The 13,694-nt window shown below is 35.9% G+C and overlaps 2 protein-coding genes across 4 annotated transcripts; both read right to left on the bottom strand.

Moving 5' to 3' along the window:
- Window positions 1–2,019: 2,019 nt before the first annotated feature.
- rmp64 (ribonuclease MRP subunit p64) lies at window positions 2,020–10,085 on the bottom strand. 3 transcript variants are annotated; one of them, XM_066707056.1, is made up of 10 exons: window positions 9,415–10,085; window positions 8,815–8,969; window positions 8,374–8,459; window positions 7,627–7,749; window positions 6,886–6,963; window positions 6,166–6,542; window positions 5,670–5,728; window positions 4,417–4,667; window positions 3,967–4,189; window positions 2,020–2,199 (listed from the first exon to the last, which is right to left on the bottom strand). In XM_066707056.1, exons 1-10 carry the CDS (start codon window positions 9,497–9,499, stop codon window positions 2,140–2,142), a joined length of 1,497 nt encoding a protein of 498 aa, XP_066563153.1. In that variant the 5' UTR covers window positions 9,500–10,085; the 3' UTR covers window positions 2,020–2,139. The 3 variants fall into 3 exon arrangements, with proteins under 3 accessions (XP_066563153.1, XP_066563152.1, XP_066563151.1); XM_066707055.1 differs by lacking the exon at window positions 2,020–2,199 and having other exon boundaries at window positions 3,235–4,189; window positions 9,415–9,511; window positions 9,607–10,085; XM_066707054.1 differs by lacking the exon at window positions 2,020–2,199 and having other exon boundaries at window positions 3,235–4,189.
- Window positions 10,086–10,222: 137 nt separating this feature from the next.
- On the bottom strand, window positions 10,223–13,367 carry tex30 (testis expressed 30). The gene is made up of 5 exons (XM_066707057.1): window positions 13,261–13,367; window positions 12,442–12,678; window positions 12,179–12,230; window positions 11,408–11,613; window positions 10,223–10,622 (listed from the first exon to the last, which is right to left on the bottom strand). Exons 1-5 carry the CDS (start codon window positions 13,273–13,275, stop codon window positions 10,464–10,466), a joined length of 669 nt encoding a protein of 222 aa, XP_066563154.1. The 5' UTR covers window positions 13,276–13,367; the 3' UTR covers window positions 10,223–10,463.
- Between the last annotated feature and the right edge of the window lie 327 nt (window positions 13,368–13,694).

Genomic DNA, 13,694 nt, shown 5'->3' with positions numbered 1-13,694 from the left:
CAGGAGGAAGCCTGTTATAATAAGATATGTACACACAGATGAAAGTAAAAAAGCAAGTGTACAGGAATCATTTGTTGGCTTCACTGCTGTGAAGGACACAACTACTCAAGGCCTAGCAGAGACACTGATTGAAGTGATTGAGAAGAATTTAGGATTGGAGTTAATTAATTGTCTTGGAAAGAGCTATGACAATGGTTTTAATATGAGAGGGATTCAGAAAGGTGTCCAAGCTTTAATTCTAGAGAAAAACCCAGAGGCATTATTCATTCCTTGTTGTAGCCACAGCCGTAATCTGCTTTTATGTGATGCAGCATCTTCTAACAGAATGTTTTACTTTTTTTGGCACTCTTCAGAGATTTTATACAATCTTCTCCTCATCAGTCAAGAGATGGGATATTCTGAAAGAATTTGTTGAAATTACACTGAAGCCACTGAGTGACATCAGGTGGGAGGCAAAACTGGATTCCATTAAAGCCTTGCGCTTTCAGCTTGGGGGAGCTCTTGACGGCTAAAGATGGTAAAATTGCATCAGAGGCTAAATCACTTTCCAAAGAAATTGTGCGCATGTAATTTCTTGTCTGTTTGATAATTTGGTATGACATTTTGGCTGAGATCACACATGTAAGCAAGGCACTACAAGCAGCAGATATGTCTTTGGACACAGCCGTTATGCTGGTCAGTTCTCTGAAAGACTTCTTGGTTCCGTACAGACAGGAGGGATTTCAAAAATCCATGTCCATAGCACGCAGAATGGCAACTGAATTTAATACAAGCACAGAGTTCAGGGGAAAACACTTCCGCAAACAGAAAACAATCCTTCATGAAACTAGCAATTACAGTGCAGATGAAGACCCTAAGATGCATTTGAGGTGTAGGGTGTTCAATGTAATTGTTGACACAGCTATCCAGGAACTTAGTGACAGATTTAAAAATATTGGCCATGTCTCTGACAAATTTAGTTTTTAATCAAGATGACAAACCATGACAAGAGAAGAACTGGAGGAATCTGTAACAAGGTATGCACTTACAACAAGTGACATTTCAAGGATCATTCAGGAAATCTACCCTGCAAGCCGAATTCTCAAAGGGCACAAAAAAGCCATTGCCAAGCTGAGCTTTATTCTACAGGAAAATCTAGACATGGTCTTCCCAAATTTGACAGTAGCCTTAAGAGTGTTTCTAACAATGCCACTAACAGTTGCCTCTGCTGAAAGATCTTTCAGCAAACCAAAACTTATAAAAACATGCCTTTGTTCAACTATGAACAATGATTGCTTGACCCAGCTGGCAATTATCTCAATTGAAAACAATCTAGCAAAATCAACTTCCTTTGATGACATACTTGAAAAATGGGCAAAATGGTACAAAAGCATAATCTTATAGTGGGGAGGATAAGTTACGGAGGAAAGTTGAGGGGGGGGGGGGTGCATGATATAATTAGACAAGAAAGAAATTGACAACAAATTTCATTGCAATTCTTGATTTATTTTTGAAAATATACTTTATGCACTTTCACTACTACTTTGTGTTATTTAAATTGTGTTCTGAATGTAAATTTGTTACACTTGGAAGCAGTTTGAAAAGTGTTTATACAAAAAGAACATTTATGTTATAGGTGCAAATATTTTTGTCACCATCACATGACTATTTTTAAATAAAGTTGGAATGACTCCATTGGCCATATAACTTGTCTATGGATTTTTATTTATTTTTTATTTTTATTTTGTGTGTGTGTTAAGGTATATATAGTTTGCAAAGACTATTCACTAGGCATATTCTATATTATACACAAATAATTATGCTATAAACAAACACTTTAAGCATTTTGTTTTAGGACACTTAAAAAAAAAACATAGTAAATTAAGGATTTTTTAATTTAAAAATGCAGAACATTTTCTGTGAGGGTTAACGTTAAGAGATTCAGTGGCAAGAAAAAGTATGTGAACGATTTGGAATTAATTGTTTTTCTGGATTAATTGGTATAGAGAAACACAATGTGCTTAAGATAACAATACACAATTAAAATCTTTCATGTCTTTATTGAACACATCCCATTAAACATTCACAGTGCTGTGGAAAAAGTTTACACCCCCAGCTCTTGATACATCATGTTGCCTTCTTCAGCAGCAGTGAATGTTTTCACCCTTTGTAGTAGTTGTGTATGAGTTCATCAACTGTCCCCAGTGTGAAAAGATGGATCTGAAAATCATACAGTCACTGTTGGAAAGGGGTCACATATGCAAAGATGCTGGAAAACCAAAGAATGTGCAGGACCTGAAGGATTTTTCTGAAGAACAGTGGGCAGTTTAACTGCTCAGGACAAACAAGGACTTATGAACAACTATCACAAAACTAAAACACAGTTGTGGTAACAACAACAAGGTAGTCACTTACTTTTTCCACAGCACTATGAATGTTTAATGGGATGTGTTCAATAAAGACATGAAAGATTATAATCGTTTGTGTGTTGTTAACTGAAGCACATTGTGTTTGTCTATACTTGTGACTTTGATGAAGATCAGATTACATTTTATGACAAATTAATGCAGGAAACCAACTAATTCCAAAGGGTTCACATACTTTTTCTTGTCACTGTATAGTTTGTACAGTACAGAATATATTATTTAGAGTCCTCATAAACCACAAATACCAACATGTGTGTGTGTTAGGGCCTGGTAATATAGATATCGATATCATAGATGCGTGATTCATTTAATTAGCAGACACTTATTATAATTGATTAAACTTATTTGGTTATCCGGGAAAAAATGATAACACTGATTGTGTGAAAAACAGTTATGGATCCCAGTGTTGTTCATAATAACATAATACTATATAAAATGTTTTTACGAATACATTTTCACAAGTAAGCAGGGTTGGGAAATAACGAAATACAAGTAGTGGTGTTACGTAGTCAGATTACAGAATTTTGATAACTATTTTGGTTATATAGTTACTCCCGTCACCTGATTCTGTATTCTGATTACCAAGTTTTTTTTTTTTTTTTTGAAGAGTAAGAGATTACTGAATACTTCTAGATCATTTACATTAAAGTGTACAAGCATAAGGGAATCAAGTGTACAAGTGAGCGAATCTGAATTAAAAAAAAATATAAGTGCAATTGAAGATGTGCCTACCAATCTAAAAAAAACTGGAAGTAAGATTTGTTTTAAATGTGTACAGCTACCTTAATACAATTATGCTTGACAAGCGAGTAGAAAATACACATTTGAATTAAAATAAGACATACGTTTTAATAATTACATATTTTTATGACATAATGAGCAAAATGCACATCCCTATAATACAGCATGGTATTGGTTTCACAACTTGTTGGTAGCATTCAAAGTAAAGCAAAGCATGTGAAAAAATTCACAGTGGGTCCTCTTCAAATTACATTTCATTTAAAAAGTCTTTGGCAGGGGTCTACAACCGATAATTCCCCATTATTCTATGACACATAATTCTACCTGTGCTATAGGGAGTCCTGAATGGTCAAGGAGAATTTACCAGTCCTAATTAAGCAACTGAGCGCTTGGCTAGAGCCAGGACCGAGTATTACTCTTCTGAACACAATATTGGGTGTAATTATTTAAAAAAAGAATACCCTGAAAACATTATCTTAAAAATACTGATTCAAATACAGAACATGATTTGGCAGGATTGTTAGTCCTTGTACAACACTGTTTTTGTTAGTCCCTTCACACATTTACTTTTTTGGGGGAGCATACAATGTTGAATAATTGTCATATACAGTTCATATTAAGATGTTTGGCACAATTCTGGGGGAGGGAGGAATTGTCATGTCCTTCAAGCTAGTGTGATTTATTATAATTTCATAATCAATTCAGTGTATTTTTCATTTCAGTTGATGAATGTCTTGATATATGGCTATAAGCCTATGGATGCAAAAATTTGATCAATGTCATCTTTCTCCAAGCTGGTATTCGGGATATTTCCACTTACTTTATCATCATTTGGCGACTGGTAATCCACTGCTGATATCAAGTTCTTTAGGTTTTTAGCTTTGGAATGTGGTCTATACAATTTACCCTTTACTCTGAACTTCATCTGCTGCATTGACCGTTTCCATTTTGTAATTAAGGAAGGAAGCGGCATTTTCAAAGTCCTTGTACCAAGAAACATACTTTTGCAGATCTGTTTGTAGAAATGTAATTTTCTTTTGAGGCTGGAAGAATTAGAAAAATACAGTGTTAAAATAATAGTATTGTATAATTCCATGAGACATCCTTTTCTACATACATTTATTTTCTCAACACTGTTGCATTTTGACCTCATTAGAACTTTGTAAAAGCAAAATACAGTGGAGGTCAAATCCATATACCAAAAACTTGTTGTGTTCTTTTTAGATATTATCAAATCAACTCTGAAATTCTAAACTGAAAGGAACTGTACCTGTAACCCTGTGTTTCCAAATGCATTAGCCTCTGGCACTTAAGATACTGATAGTTCAGGCGTCTGCTCTCATACAGCAAATTCTCTCTCTTGCACCAGTTAACCAGTTGCTTCAAGCTTGCTGCTAAATCACTGAAGGATGCAGCCCATTCAATCTGCCAGACATATGATTCCTTCTGAAGAATCAAGGTTTTCTTTAGTGGGAGATATCTTCCATCCTTCCAAGAATCTTGGGATGCAGTGGAATTCACCTTAATTTTACAGGGAAAGGGAATTAAGGTTTAATGCAGATTTTATATACAAATGCATTTGCATTTGAAAAACATGCAAAGTTTAAAACTTTTTCCATTGCACTTTGAAAAATCTGAAATAGAAGTATTTATGTATTAATAACTTCAGGGAAACTTCAAAAACACTTAAAAAGCATTCTAACTCCATGTATGTTCACTTCCTTCAGTCAAACAGATGATTAAAAAAATTTGTATTAGTTTTTGTGTTGACTAATTAGTCAATGAATGTCTGATAAATGAATCAGTATCTGAATGTCTCATACTTTCACTTGTATTTAGCTTTGGTAGAACAGGTATTGTGTGCGCTTTTCGGAAATTGACATCTTAATGAATCTGACTCCAAGTCTATGGTGCTGATGAATCCTAAAAAGGCTGCACAAAGTTTAATTTATGCCACAAAAAAAATCAGATTATCGGAGAGCCATCAGCAGCAGAGCCTGTGGATAACTGAAAGCTTAAGGGTCTGTAGTGAATCCCTACAGGGCCTGCTTGGTTGGTTCTTTTTTGTCTGTGTAAAAAAGGTCACTGTCTCACAGCCTTGCTGTGCTACGGTACTGTGCCAGTGATACCCAGAGGAACAGAGTCTGATGAGAACCAGTTTGGCTTGGTATATCCAATAAGCCCCACTTATTTAAACATTACATATGCCTTAACCATGGTTTAACCATATACAGGTTTTCATAACAAGTTGTCTGTCCCACGATGAGTGGAAATTCGGTTTCTGCCTGACATGTGGGCCATGCTATCTTTCTCTCCTGTTTGGTCTGCATAAAAGTGCCTTTACTTTGTAACTTTTCTAAGACTGTTCTTGAGATTGCCTCTTGAACCTCTTCCATGCAGCTGCTTTTGAATGGAAATATCTCTCTGGATTTCTTCAACTCTTACACATTGGATTCATGCATTTTTGCTTTTCTTATGCATACTTTTATCATTGTTCTATTTTGTCTTCCAAATCTCACCAACCTTAGAAGCACCTTGAGGTTGTCTTAACAGAGCCTTTACATCAAATTCAGGGAGGTTTCCTTTGGGGAAATGAATTAATAAATCAGTAATGAGTAGCAATGACTGAATCACTGGCATATCAGAATGGTAATAAATAATAATATTATGAATATACGCATTTTTAAAATGGATAAATAGGCCATTCCTTAATTCAAAACAACACGCCCCCCAATTCTTTTTTTTTTTTAAAGATTATGATTAGTATTATTGCTAAAAACATTCAATGGAATATTTGTACTATATCAGTTAACATGTATTTCACTGTATACAAAACTCTTGCAGTCATAATAGTGTACAGATAAAATCAAATTAAAAATGTTTATATAACATCTAGTGGAAGAAATAACGAGACAAAAGATGCAAATAACAAGTGTGCCTACTTATAAAGGCTCAACATCTAGGCCTATTTGATCTGTGAACGATTTGGAACAAAGAAGAAAAAAAAAAAAATACTAACTTAAATCTTCAGAATGCTGTCCTAACACGGGGTTTCCCAAATCATTTTTTTCAAGCCCTTTTAAGGCAGTCCACTTGGTTTTCATCCCTGAATGAGAGAGCTCTGTGTACTCTGAATTTCTCCCAGCACCAGATGCAAAAAGTTTATTCAGTAGGCCCGATCTGGCTGTGACTTGCAGCTTTTTCACAACAGGCACTTCAGGCGGCTTAATTTCCACCACTTGGGAGTAAGAAGGTCCTAAAAATGTTTTGATGTCAGCAGGAAGAGCAAAGTACTTCACAAAAGGCATTTGCTGTATCTGTGATACCTCTTGCAGGAAAGCAAACATCTGCTCATACAGACATGTCAGGGTTTTCAAAATGCCCCTGGAATAAACCCTGGAAAACAAACAAAATCATAAATAAGAGGCATTTAAATTCTCAACAAACTGCTGATTAACAGGGAAATCATAAGGGAGGAAATAATGAATCATCCTCAGACTGCGATACACCACACACCAGAGAGGTTTGTAAGGAATGTTGGAGACTACATTAACAGGACTTATATATGGAAATATCTCCCCTTTAAACTGGTTTGAAAGGATCAGAATGAATGATGCCTATAAATATAAATGTTTCTACGATAACAAATGACTGTTGCTAAATGCAACAATAACCTTTTCCTTTAATACTGTAGTGCAATTCTAAACACTGCTCGGTCTATAATGGATCAGTTACTTACCACAGTCTGCTGAGCATTCCTGTAAGGACTACGTTCAGAATAATGAATTCTTTCCAATACAGGTGTTGCAGCACCAATCTAGAAGTCTTGAAGTTAAGGGAGACACAAACTTAAAATAACTTTTAACCCCACTGACTGATCAACAAACTAATTTTTACCAGAAAAACTGGTAATTTCTGCTGAATGTGAATACCTTTTTCATGTATGGCATAATTTAGCTGAAGAGAATGTTGTTTTAAGCATGGTGTTTTTTAAAAGTCAGTTTGTGGAAGGCTGCGGAGTCTTCTGGCTTTTATTCCAGCTAGAGCTCTCAACTACTTCATCTAATTGTGTTATCAATCTGACAGGTTTTAATATAAAGTTTCAAGTTGATAGCTTAAAATACTAAATTTGATTAAAGGTGAACTATCTATACAACAATTTGCAGCCTTGAGATAATGATTAAATGTTCAGTTCATTAAATCAGAAAAATTAAGCCTGGGTTCTGGTTTGTCACAAAAGCCAGAAGACACTGGCACCCTATAGGAATTGAGTCCCCTGGTCTACTAGAATCATCCATTATTTTAAATGATTAATGCAGAACACATGCTTAATGTAAATATAAACTATGTTCAAAACATGTATTCACACTTTTCTGGGGAATGTAAACAAACTCTTATTGCCAGTTATTTAAATCAAAAAGAATGGTCCTTTCTCCAAAAGGTACATCACCAAAGTGTCATTGTAAATATAAAAGGATACAGGAACGCTTCGGAGCAACATTCCATTAAATGCATCATTAGCTTGGAGGCTCCGAGAACTTTGAGAGACAACCACTCTAGCACAGGCTGACTTGGGACTTCATGCTGACCACCTTCACGTAACCTAAAGCAAGAAATTAAAAGGGGAGGGGACCCCCCCAAAAAAAAAAACTAACTGTTGACTCCTGAATGTGATCTGGTTCTGTGAAAGTAATGCTAGATTAAGTCAAACTACCTGTTGATTCCAGGTCTTAATCAGTTGCTAACTGAAGGGTATCTATAAAACCCGCAGGAACTCAAGAACAGGAGTAGGCAATTTCTAGATCTATTGTATCTACTCATTTATACTTCTGAGAAACCGATTAATACATTAAAAATATTATTATTATTATTATTAATACTTTCCTTCCTGCAGTTTATCATTACCATTTAGCTACATAAGAAGTATTTAGTCTATAAAGAATACAGACTTAACAAGACCAATAATATTGTTTCTAGACTTTTATAACCCTTGAGACAGAACACAACTGAACTGAATTACGGTCTTTCGTTTATATACAGATGTATGCATTAATTTCTTTGTCAGTCACCATTTCAATAAACAAAAAAGGAGTAGGGGCCTACATTAGTTATTGCTTGGGGAAGTTTGGACAGATATTTTATTTTTTCCATAAACATTACAAAGTAGATCACACTGCATCTACTTATGGATAACATTCATATTTAAAACTTTAAAAATGAGTGCTACCTTGGAAGATTTGGACACATCCCTTTAAGATCTTCGAGAGCAGCTTCCAGCCTCATGTTTCTTAAGCGATTTACACATTGTTCAACCTAAAATAAAGACAAACCCTCAATTTCACTTCCATAGTTCTCAGTCTACATTTATGTATATTTGCATATATTAAGCCATTGCCAAATGTATATTCTAGCAAAATTCTACATAAGCCTCTTTCACACTAGCTCTACCCGTGTAGACACTACCCAGGTTACAACACAACCCAACATGCATAGGATCATGCTAAACTTTGACATTGCAGGACAAATCAAAATCAGGTAAATGTCTACCATATTCACTGGGCACCAAGACCTCTTATTTTAGTGCACTTTGTGGCTGTTGTCAGTGAAGAACTGCACAAAAGTCTAGATATTATTTGCTTTTACTCTTTGTACCCTGGAAAACACTCACCTTTTTCAGAGCCTGGTAAGGCTTGTGCTGACGCAGTCTATGGTGGAAAACATACAGAAGCGCATACAGGATACGGATCTCGGTCTGTAGGACTTTACTCTTCAATAGTTTCAGTACTTTTTCACATTCTTTCCGTAAGCACTTCATGCATTGTTCTGAAAGATGTTACAACAACAAAATTAAAATCTGCCAATGAAACTGGCATCTACAGTACAATTCACATTTTATCCAAATACTGCTGCTGTGCTCTTCAAATCCAGTCCTTAATAGCCACAATCCAGCTTGTTTTAGCTCTCTCTTTAGGCCATCACCTGAAATCACCTATATGATACATTTTAGTTATCGGTGCTGTGCATTTGTACCTTTTGCAGTAATACCCTAGACCTGATTATTCTCAATGAATAAATAATCTAACCCCAAGATCAATTAAAGTGTTCAACTCAGGCTAAATCGATCCCTTAACGCATCCACGTGGGCGATATACCGTACTGTGCAACACAAACACACGTTATCTGCAGAACAGGAGAATGTTACTTTTTTTTTCTCGTGTTAATTATTTTTCCAGATATACACATATTCAAAACACAATTATTCACCTACCCGTGGAAGCATTAAACTGAAATCTGACTGCAGATAGTACGCCAGGGTAGGCAATTTCCAACTTATTCCACGGTTCTGCAGCCATCTTTCCAGGAAGCTGCAAAGAAGGACGCAACCAAACAATGACTTATTTCGGGACACGTGTGCTTTATGGCCAGCCAATAAGTGGAGGCAATTCAAAAGATGGCGTACCCGAAACTTTCACAACTCCTCCCCCTTTCCTTAAAGAAGATACTTTTTAGAAATTGCATTTTTTTTTTCGAAATCAGGTAGCCTGTAATGGAGAATGTAAGCCAAGGTGTAATTAGCAAAAGAGGAGGAATATAATGTCAGTTAGTCAGAGATTGACATTTAAATTCTATTGTACACCTCTTTTCACGTGATCTGGCACACACAAAAACAAGCAGCTATCTCTCAGATGAAGTGCATGGAGTATTAATATCTTAATCGTTTAGTATTCATATATTAATTCATGAGGAATCACCACCTTATTTTAAAGTGTGACCAATAAATGGAATACAATACACTTTTGTTAAGTATTATTTATGGATGTATATGTGGACTTAAACATTTCATCAGGTGAAGTACTGCTAATTTGTAAGAGTTTTGCCGACGTCTTTAAGAGTATATAAACTGCTAGCTTATGGGGAATGTGTAATGTCAAACTTAATTATAACTGAGTTATTATTTTAGGATTTATGGCCATGTACCCAATAGATATAAATTATTAAACTGTTGCAAAGTTACTTATTTGTTTTTTACTTGGAAGCCTTAAGAGTTACACAGTTGTCATTCTCCCAGAAGGCAATTCTCAACTTAAATTATTTTAATGAAAGACCTGTATTAAAACAAAAAAGAAAATGACACTTCTCTTATTCATATAAAAAATAGCATATACTGTATCAGCTTTTCTTTGCAGGATTGTCCCTGATTAATATGCACATGTGGAGACTCCTGCAGCAAGTTGCTGTGGGGAGAACATGTTGCAGATAGAAAAGAGCAATGCTACTTCACAGTAGGTTGAAGAGCTCATAGTGCCAAGTGGAATCTTAAATTTGTTCCTGAATCCAAAGCAGAACTTGGGCATTAATTTCACCCAGTACAGCTTTCTCTTGTCTTCCTTTCACTGCTAAACCATGACTGCCTCCCTCTATCCAATGAACTTGGGTTGGTGCTTTCATTTTTTTTATTACTTCTTCCAGCAGGGTCTAAAAGAAAAGAAAGAAAGAAAGATTCAGGAAATTACACTGGTTGTCAAATTCGTAACATTGCATTCAGCCCTGTCTGCCAGTTAAAAAATAACTTTTAAAGAAATTAGTAGTAGTGGTTAGGGCTCTGGACTGTGGAGTGGAGGGTTGTGGGTTCAATCCCAGGTGGGGGCACTGCTGTTGTACCCTTGATCAAGGTACTTTACCTAGATTGCTCCAGTAAATGCTCAGCTGTAAAAAATGTAAAATGGGTAAAAAATGTAAAAATAATGTGATATACTGTAACAATTTTAAGTCACCCTGGATAAAGGTGTCTGCTAAGAAATTGAGTAATAGAAACAATGTGGAAAACTACAACAGGAAAAAAAAAATACCACATTGATCTCATCATTACATTTCTGGAGTTCTGTGATTTTAAGTCTTTTTCACACTCTTACAGATCATATAGGGCATTTGACCTGAATGTTTTTTATAGAAATGTAACAATACAATAACAGTAGGATAGAAAAATTAGTTGGGTACACCCTGTTAAATGTTAAAATGTTACTGGCAGTTAGAAGGTTCCTGTATTATACACTTGGTTAGTATATGCACAATACCAAATAAAATGTTTGCAAACTATTTGAAATGCAGATTTAAATACAATGAATTAGTCTCTCTCGGCTTTATTAATATATTGCCCCACCTGCCCCTTAAAAAGGAAACTGTCAACTGAAACTAGAATGCAGATGGAGATGAGCATTTTCACCGGGACCTTTTTTTCCAAGCAGGACTGTGCAACTCACCCTGTCGCACATTTCATCAGCTGTCCCGGAGACAAACAGCACCGGTGGTTCAACAATCAGCAGCAGGTCACTGGTTCGCAGACTGTGCTTTTGCTTGGTTGGGTGCAGGGGATAGGACAGGCATATCAGGCCTTGAATGATATCCTCCCCAGTCTCAGTTAGTTGCAAGACTGTGGCAGCGGCAGCACGTGCTCCCATCGAGCGTCCTGAAAGTAAAACGTTCAGTGAAGTGCTGTATCTTGTAATTTAACCCCCACCCCTTTTATTTGTCAATCATTTCACAGAAGGGAGATCTGACTTTTACCTATTTTGTTCCATAGTGGCTACCAAGCCAACATTTAATAACAAATTACAAAAAAAAAAAAAAACATTTGTAGTGTAGTATACCTGTGTAACTGCTGAGAGAAGAGATTATGATTTTCTTAATTTCACTTCCAAACTGACATTTAAACATTTTAACTCATGTACTGAATAAATCATATCTTCACTTAATTCTGTCTGACTTTGTACTCTGTTCTGCCTTGGATTTGAAGCATGTCAACTGTCAACAGAAGTCACCCCAACTACTGATAAAACTATGACAGCAACAATATCTGTAAAGGCACTCCCTATCGGTCCTCAATGCCCATACACTTTTATTGCCAACTATTTACACCAAATCTGATAGTCAATGCATGTCACAAGTCAAAGCACATAATCACATTTTATCACTTGTAAATCTTATTAGGTGCTGTTCATACTATATTCCTAAACTGAAACCCATACCCTTACCTCCAACAAAAATATTTTGCAATGTATACTTCTTTATATTGTTCAGGTATTCCTGTAAAATAAGATACACTCATCAGACACCAATATTAAAATTATATAAATATAATAATGTAGAAATAGGTATCTTATAGACTTTGTGCATAACACACACAATATCCAGTCCTGGTTATCAGCCAAAGCCAAGTACAATGTATTACAATGTAGGTTATATTATTAAACTGTGTAATGGTTGTCCTGGAGTCTTTGAACTGATAGTAACTTACCACAACAACTTTATAAGCCTTGACTCTGTAAACGAGGTTAAGGCCTTTGCAGGTAAACCGTAGGCAAAGAAAACCACTTGACGCAAGAGAGGCTGCGAGTGAAACAAGATGTCGAAAGTTCATGTCTCCTCCAGCTCCATGGGTAACAATGACCGCTGTTGACACTTCCATGACCGCATCCGGGATTGTCACTATGCCATCGAGATGTTTAGCACCGAAGGGAATTTCAACCTTTTCCTGGAGATATTTCAAGGAAGTATATATTTTTGTATTTATACAACTAAGTGAAACTCAGCGGCGTTAACGCAAATCAAATAGTGTCACCGTCAGAAAAGTGACACTTTAGTTCAACATTGAACACATTCTTTGACGCCTTCACACTTTATTAGTTTGGGTTTGGGTATAATTTCTGTCAATGTAGAATGCCGGAAACATAACACTTTTCTGACGGTGACACTGCGTGGCCTAATACCGGCTGAAGTCCTGTCAGAGGTTACATTGTCATTTGAATAAGCCTGTTTTTTAATACTTCCGATTCCCCAGACAGAGAAAAGGAAGAAATCCGCAAACACAATGCAGATTCAGAAAATGTAGCCTGCGTCACAATTAGGATTACAACCAAGTTTCAATAAAAATACACTTTAAAATGCCGTAAGTAGTAATGTCACACGGAAAAAATGCGAGCTAGTTGGTGTTTGTATTCAGTTCACTTCCATTCAATAGATAGCTGCGTGTCGTATGCTGATCAAATTCTTTTTCAGGGAATAAAAACAAAGGGAGCTGCATTTACTAATATTATATGAGATCAATGAAATTTACCTCGTAAAATGACATGACGGCTGTGATTTAGCGATATAGGAACATGCTGTTCTCTCTAGTCAACTTAAGCATGTGTGCTCGGCAAGAAAGATGTTTTTGTTTTATAATAACAAGATGGTGCCCTCTTGTGTCAAGGAGTGATATTTAATATGGGTTACCCGAGGATACCAGAAAATGGTTATAGATAGATACATAAGAGGATTATTTATTTATGTATTTAATTTTATTTAACATTTTCAAAACTATTCCCCAGCTGTCCATCATTCCCTTGCTTTTCTCTATATCCTCTTACCTTGCCCGCCTAACAAACTAGTTACTGAACAATCTACCCAAATAACATAATGTCTGATAACATTCAAACTATAATGTATTCATGTTGTCTGTACTACGCACTAATAGGTTTATATATCTCTTGCTATTTATCAGCCGGTACA

Source organism: Amia ocellicauda, chromosome 6, assembly GCF_036373705.1.
Source record: "Amia ocellicauda isolate fAmiCal2 chromosome 6, fAmiCal2.hap1, whole genome shotgun sequence".
In the NCBI taxonomy this organism is placed as follows: domain Eukaryota; kingdom Metazoa; phylum Chordata; class Actinopteri; order Amiiformes; family Amiidae; genus Amia; species Amia ocellicauda.
The sequence above is the reverse complement of the archived record's forward strand: the minus strand, read 5'-3'. Positions and strand labels throughout refer to the sequence as shown.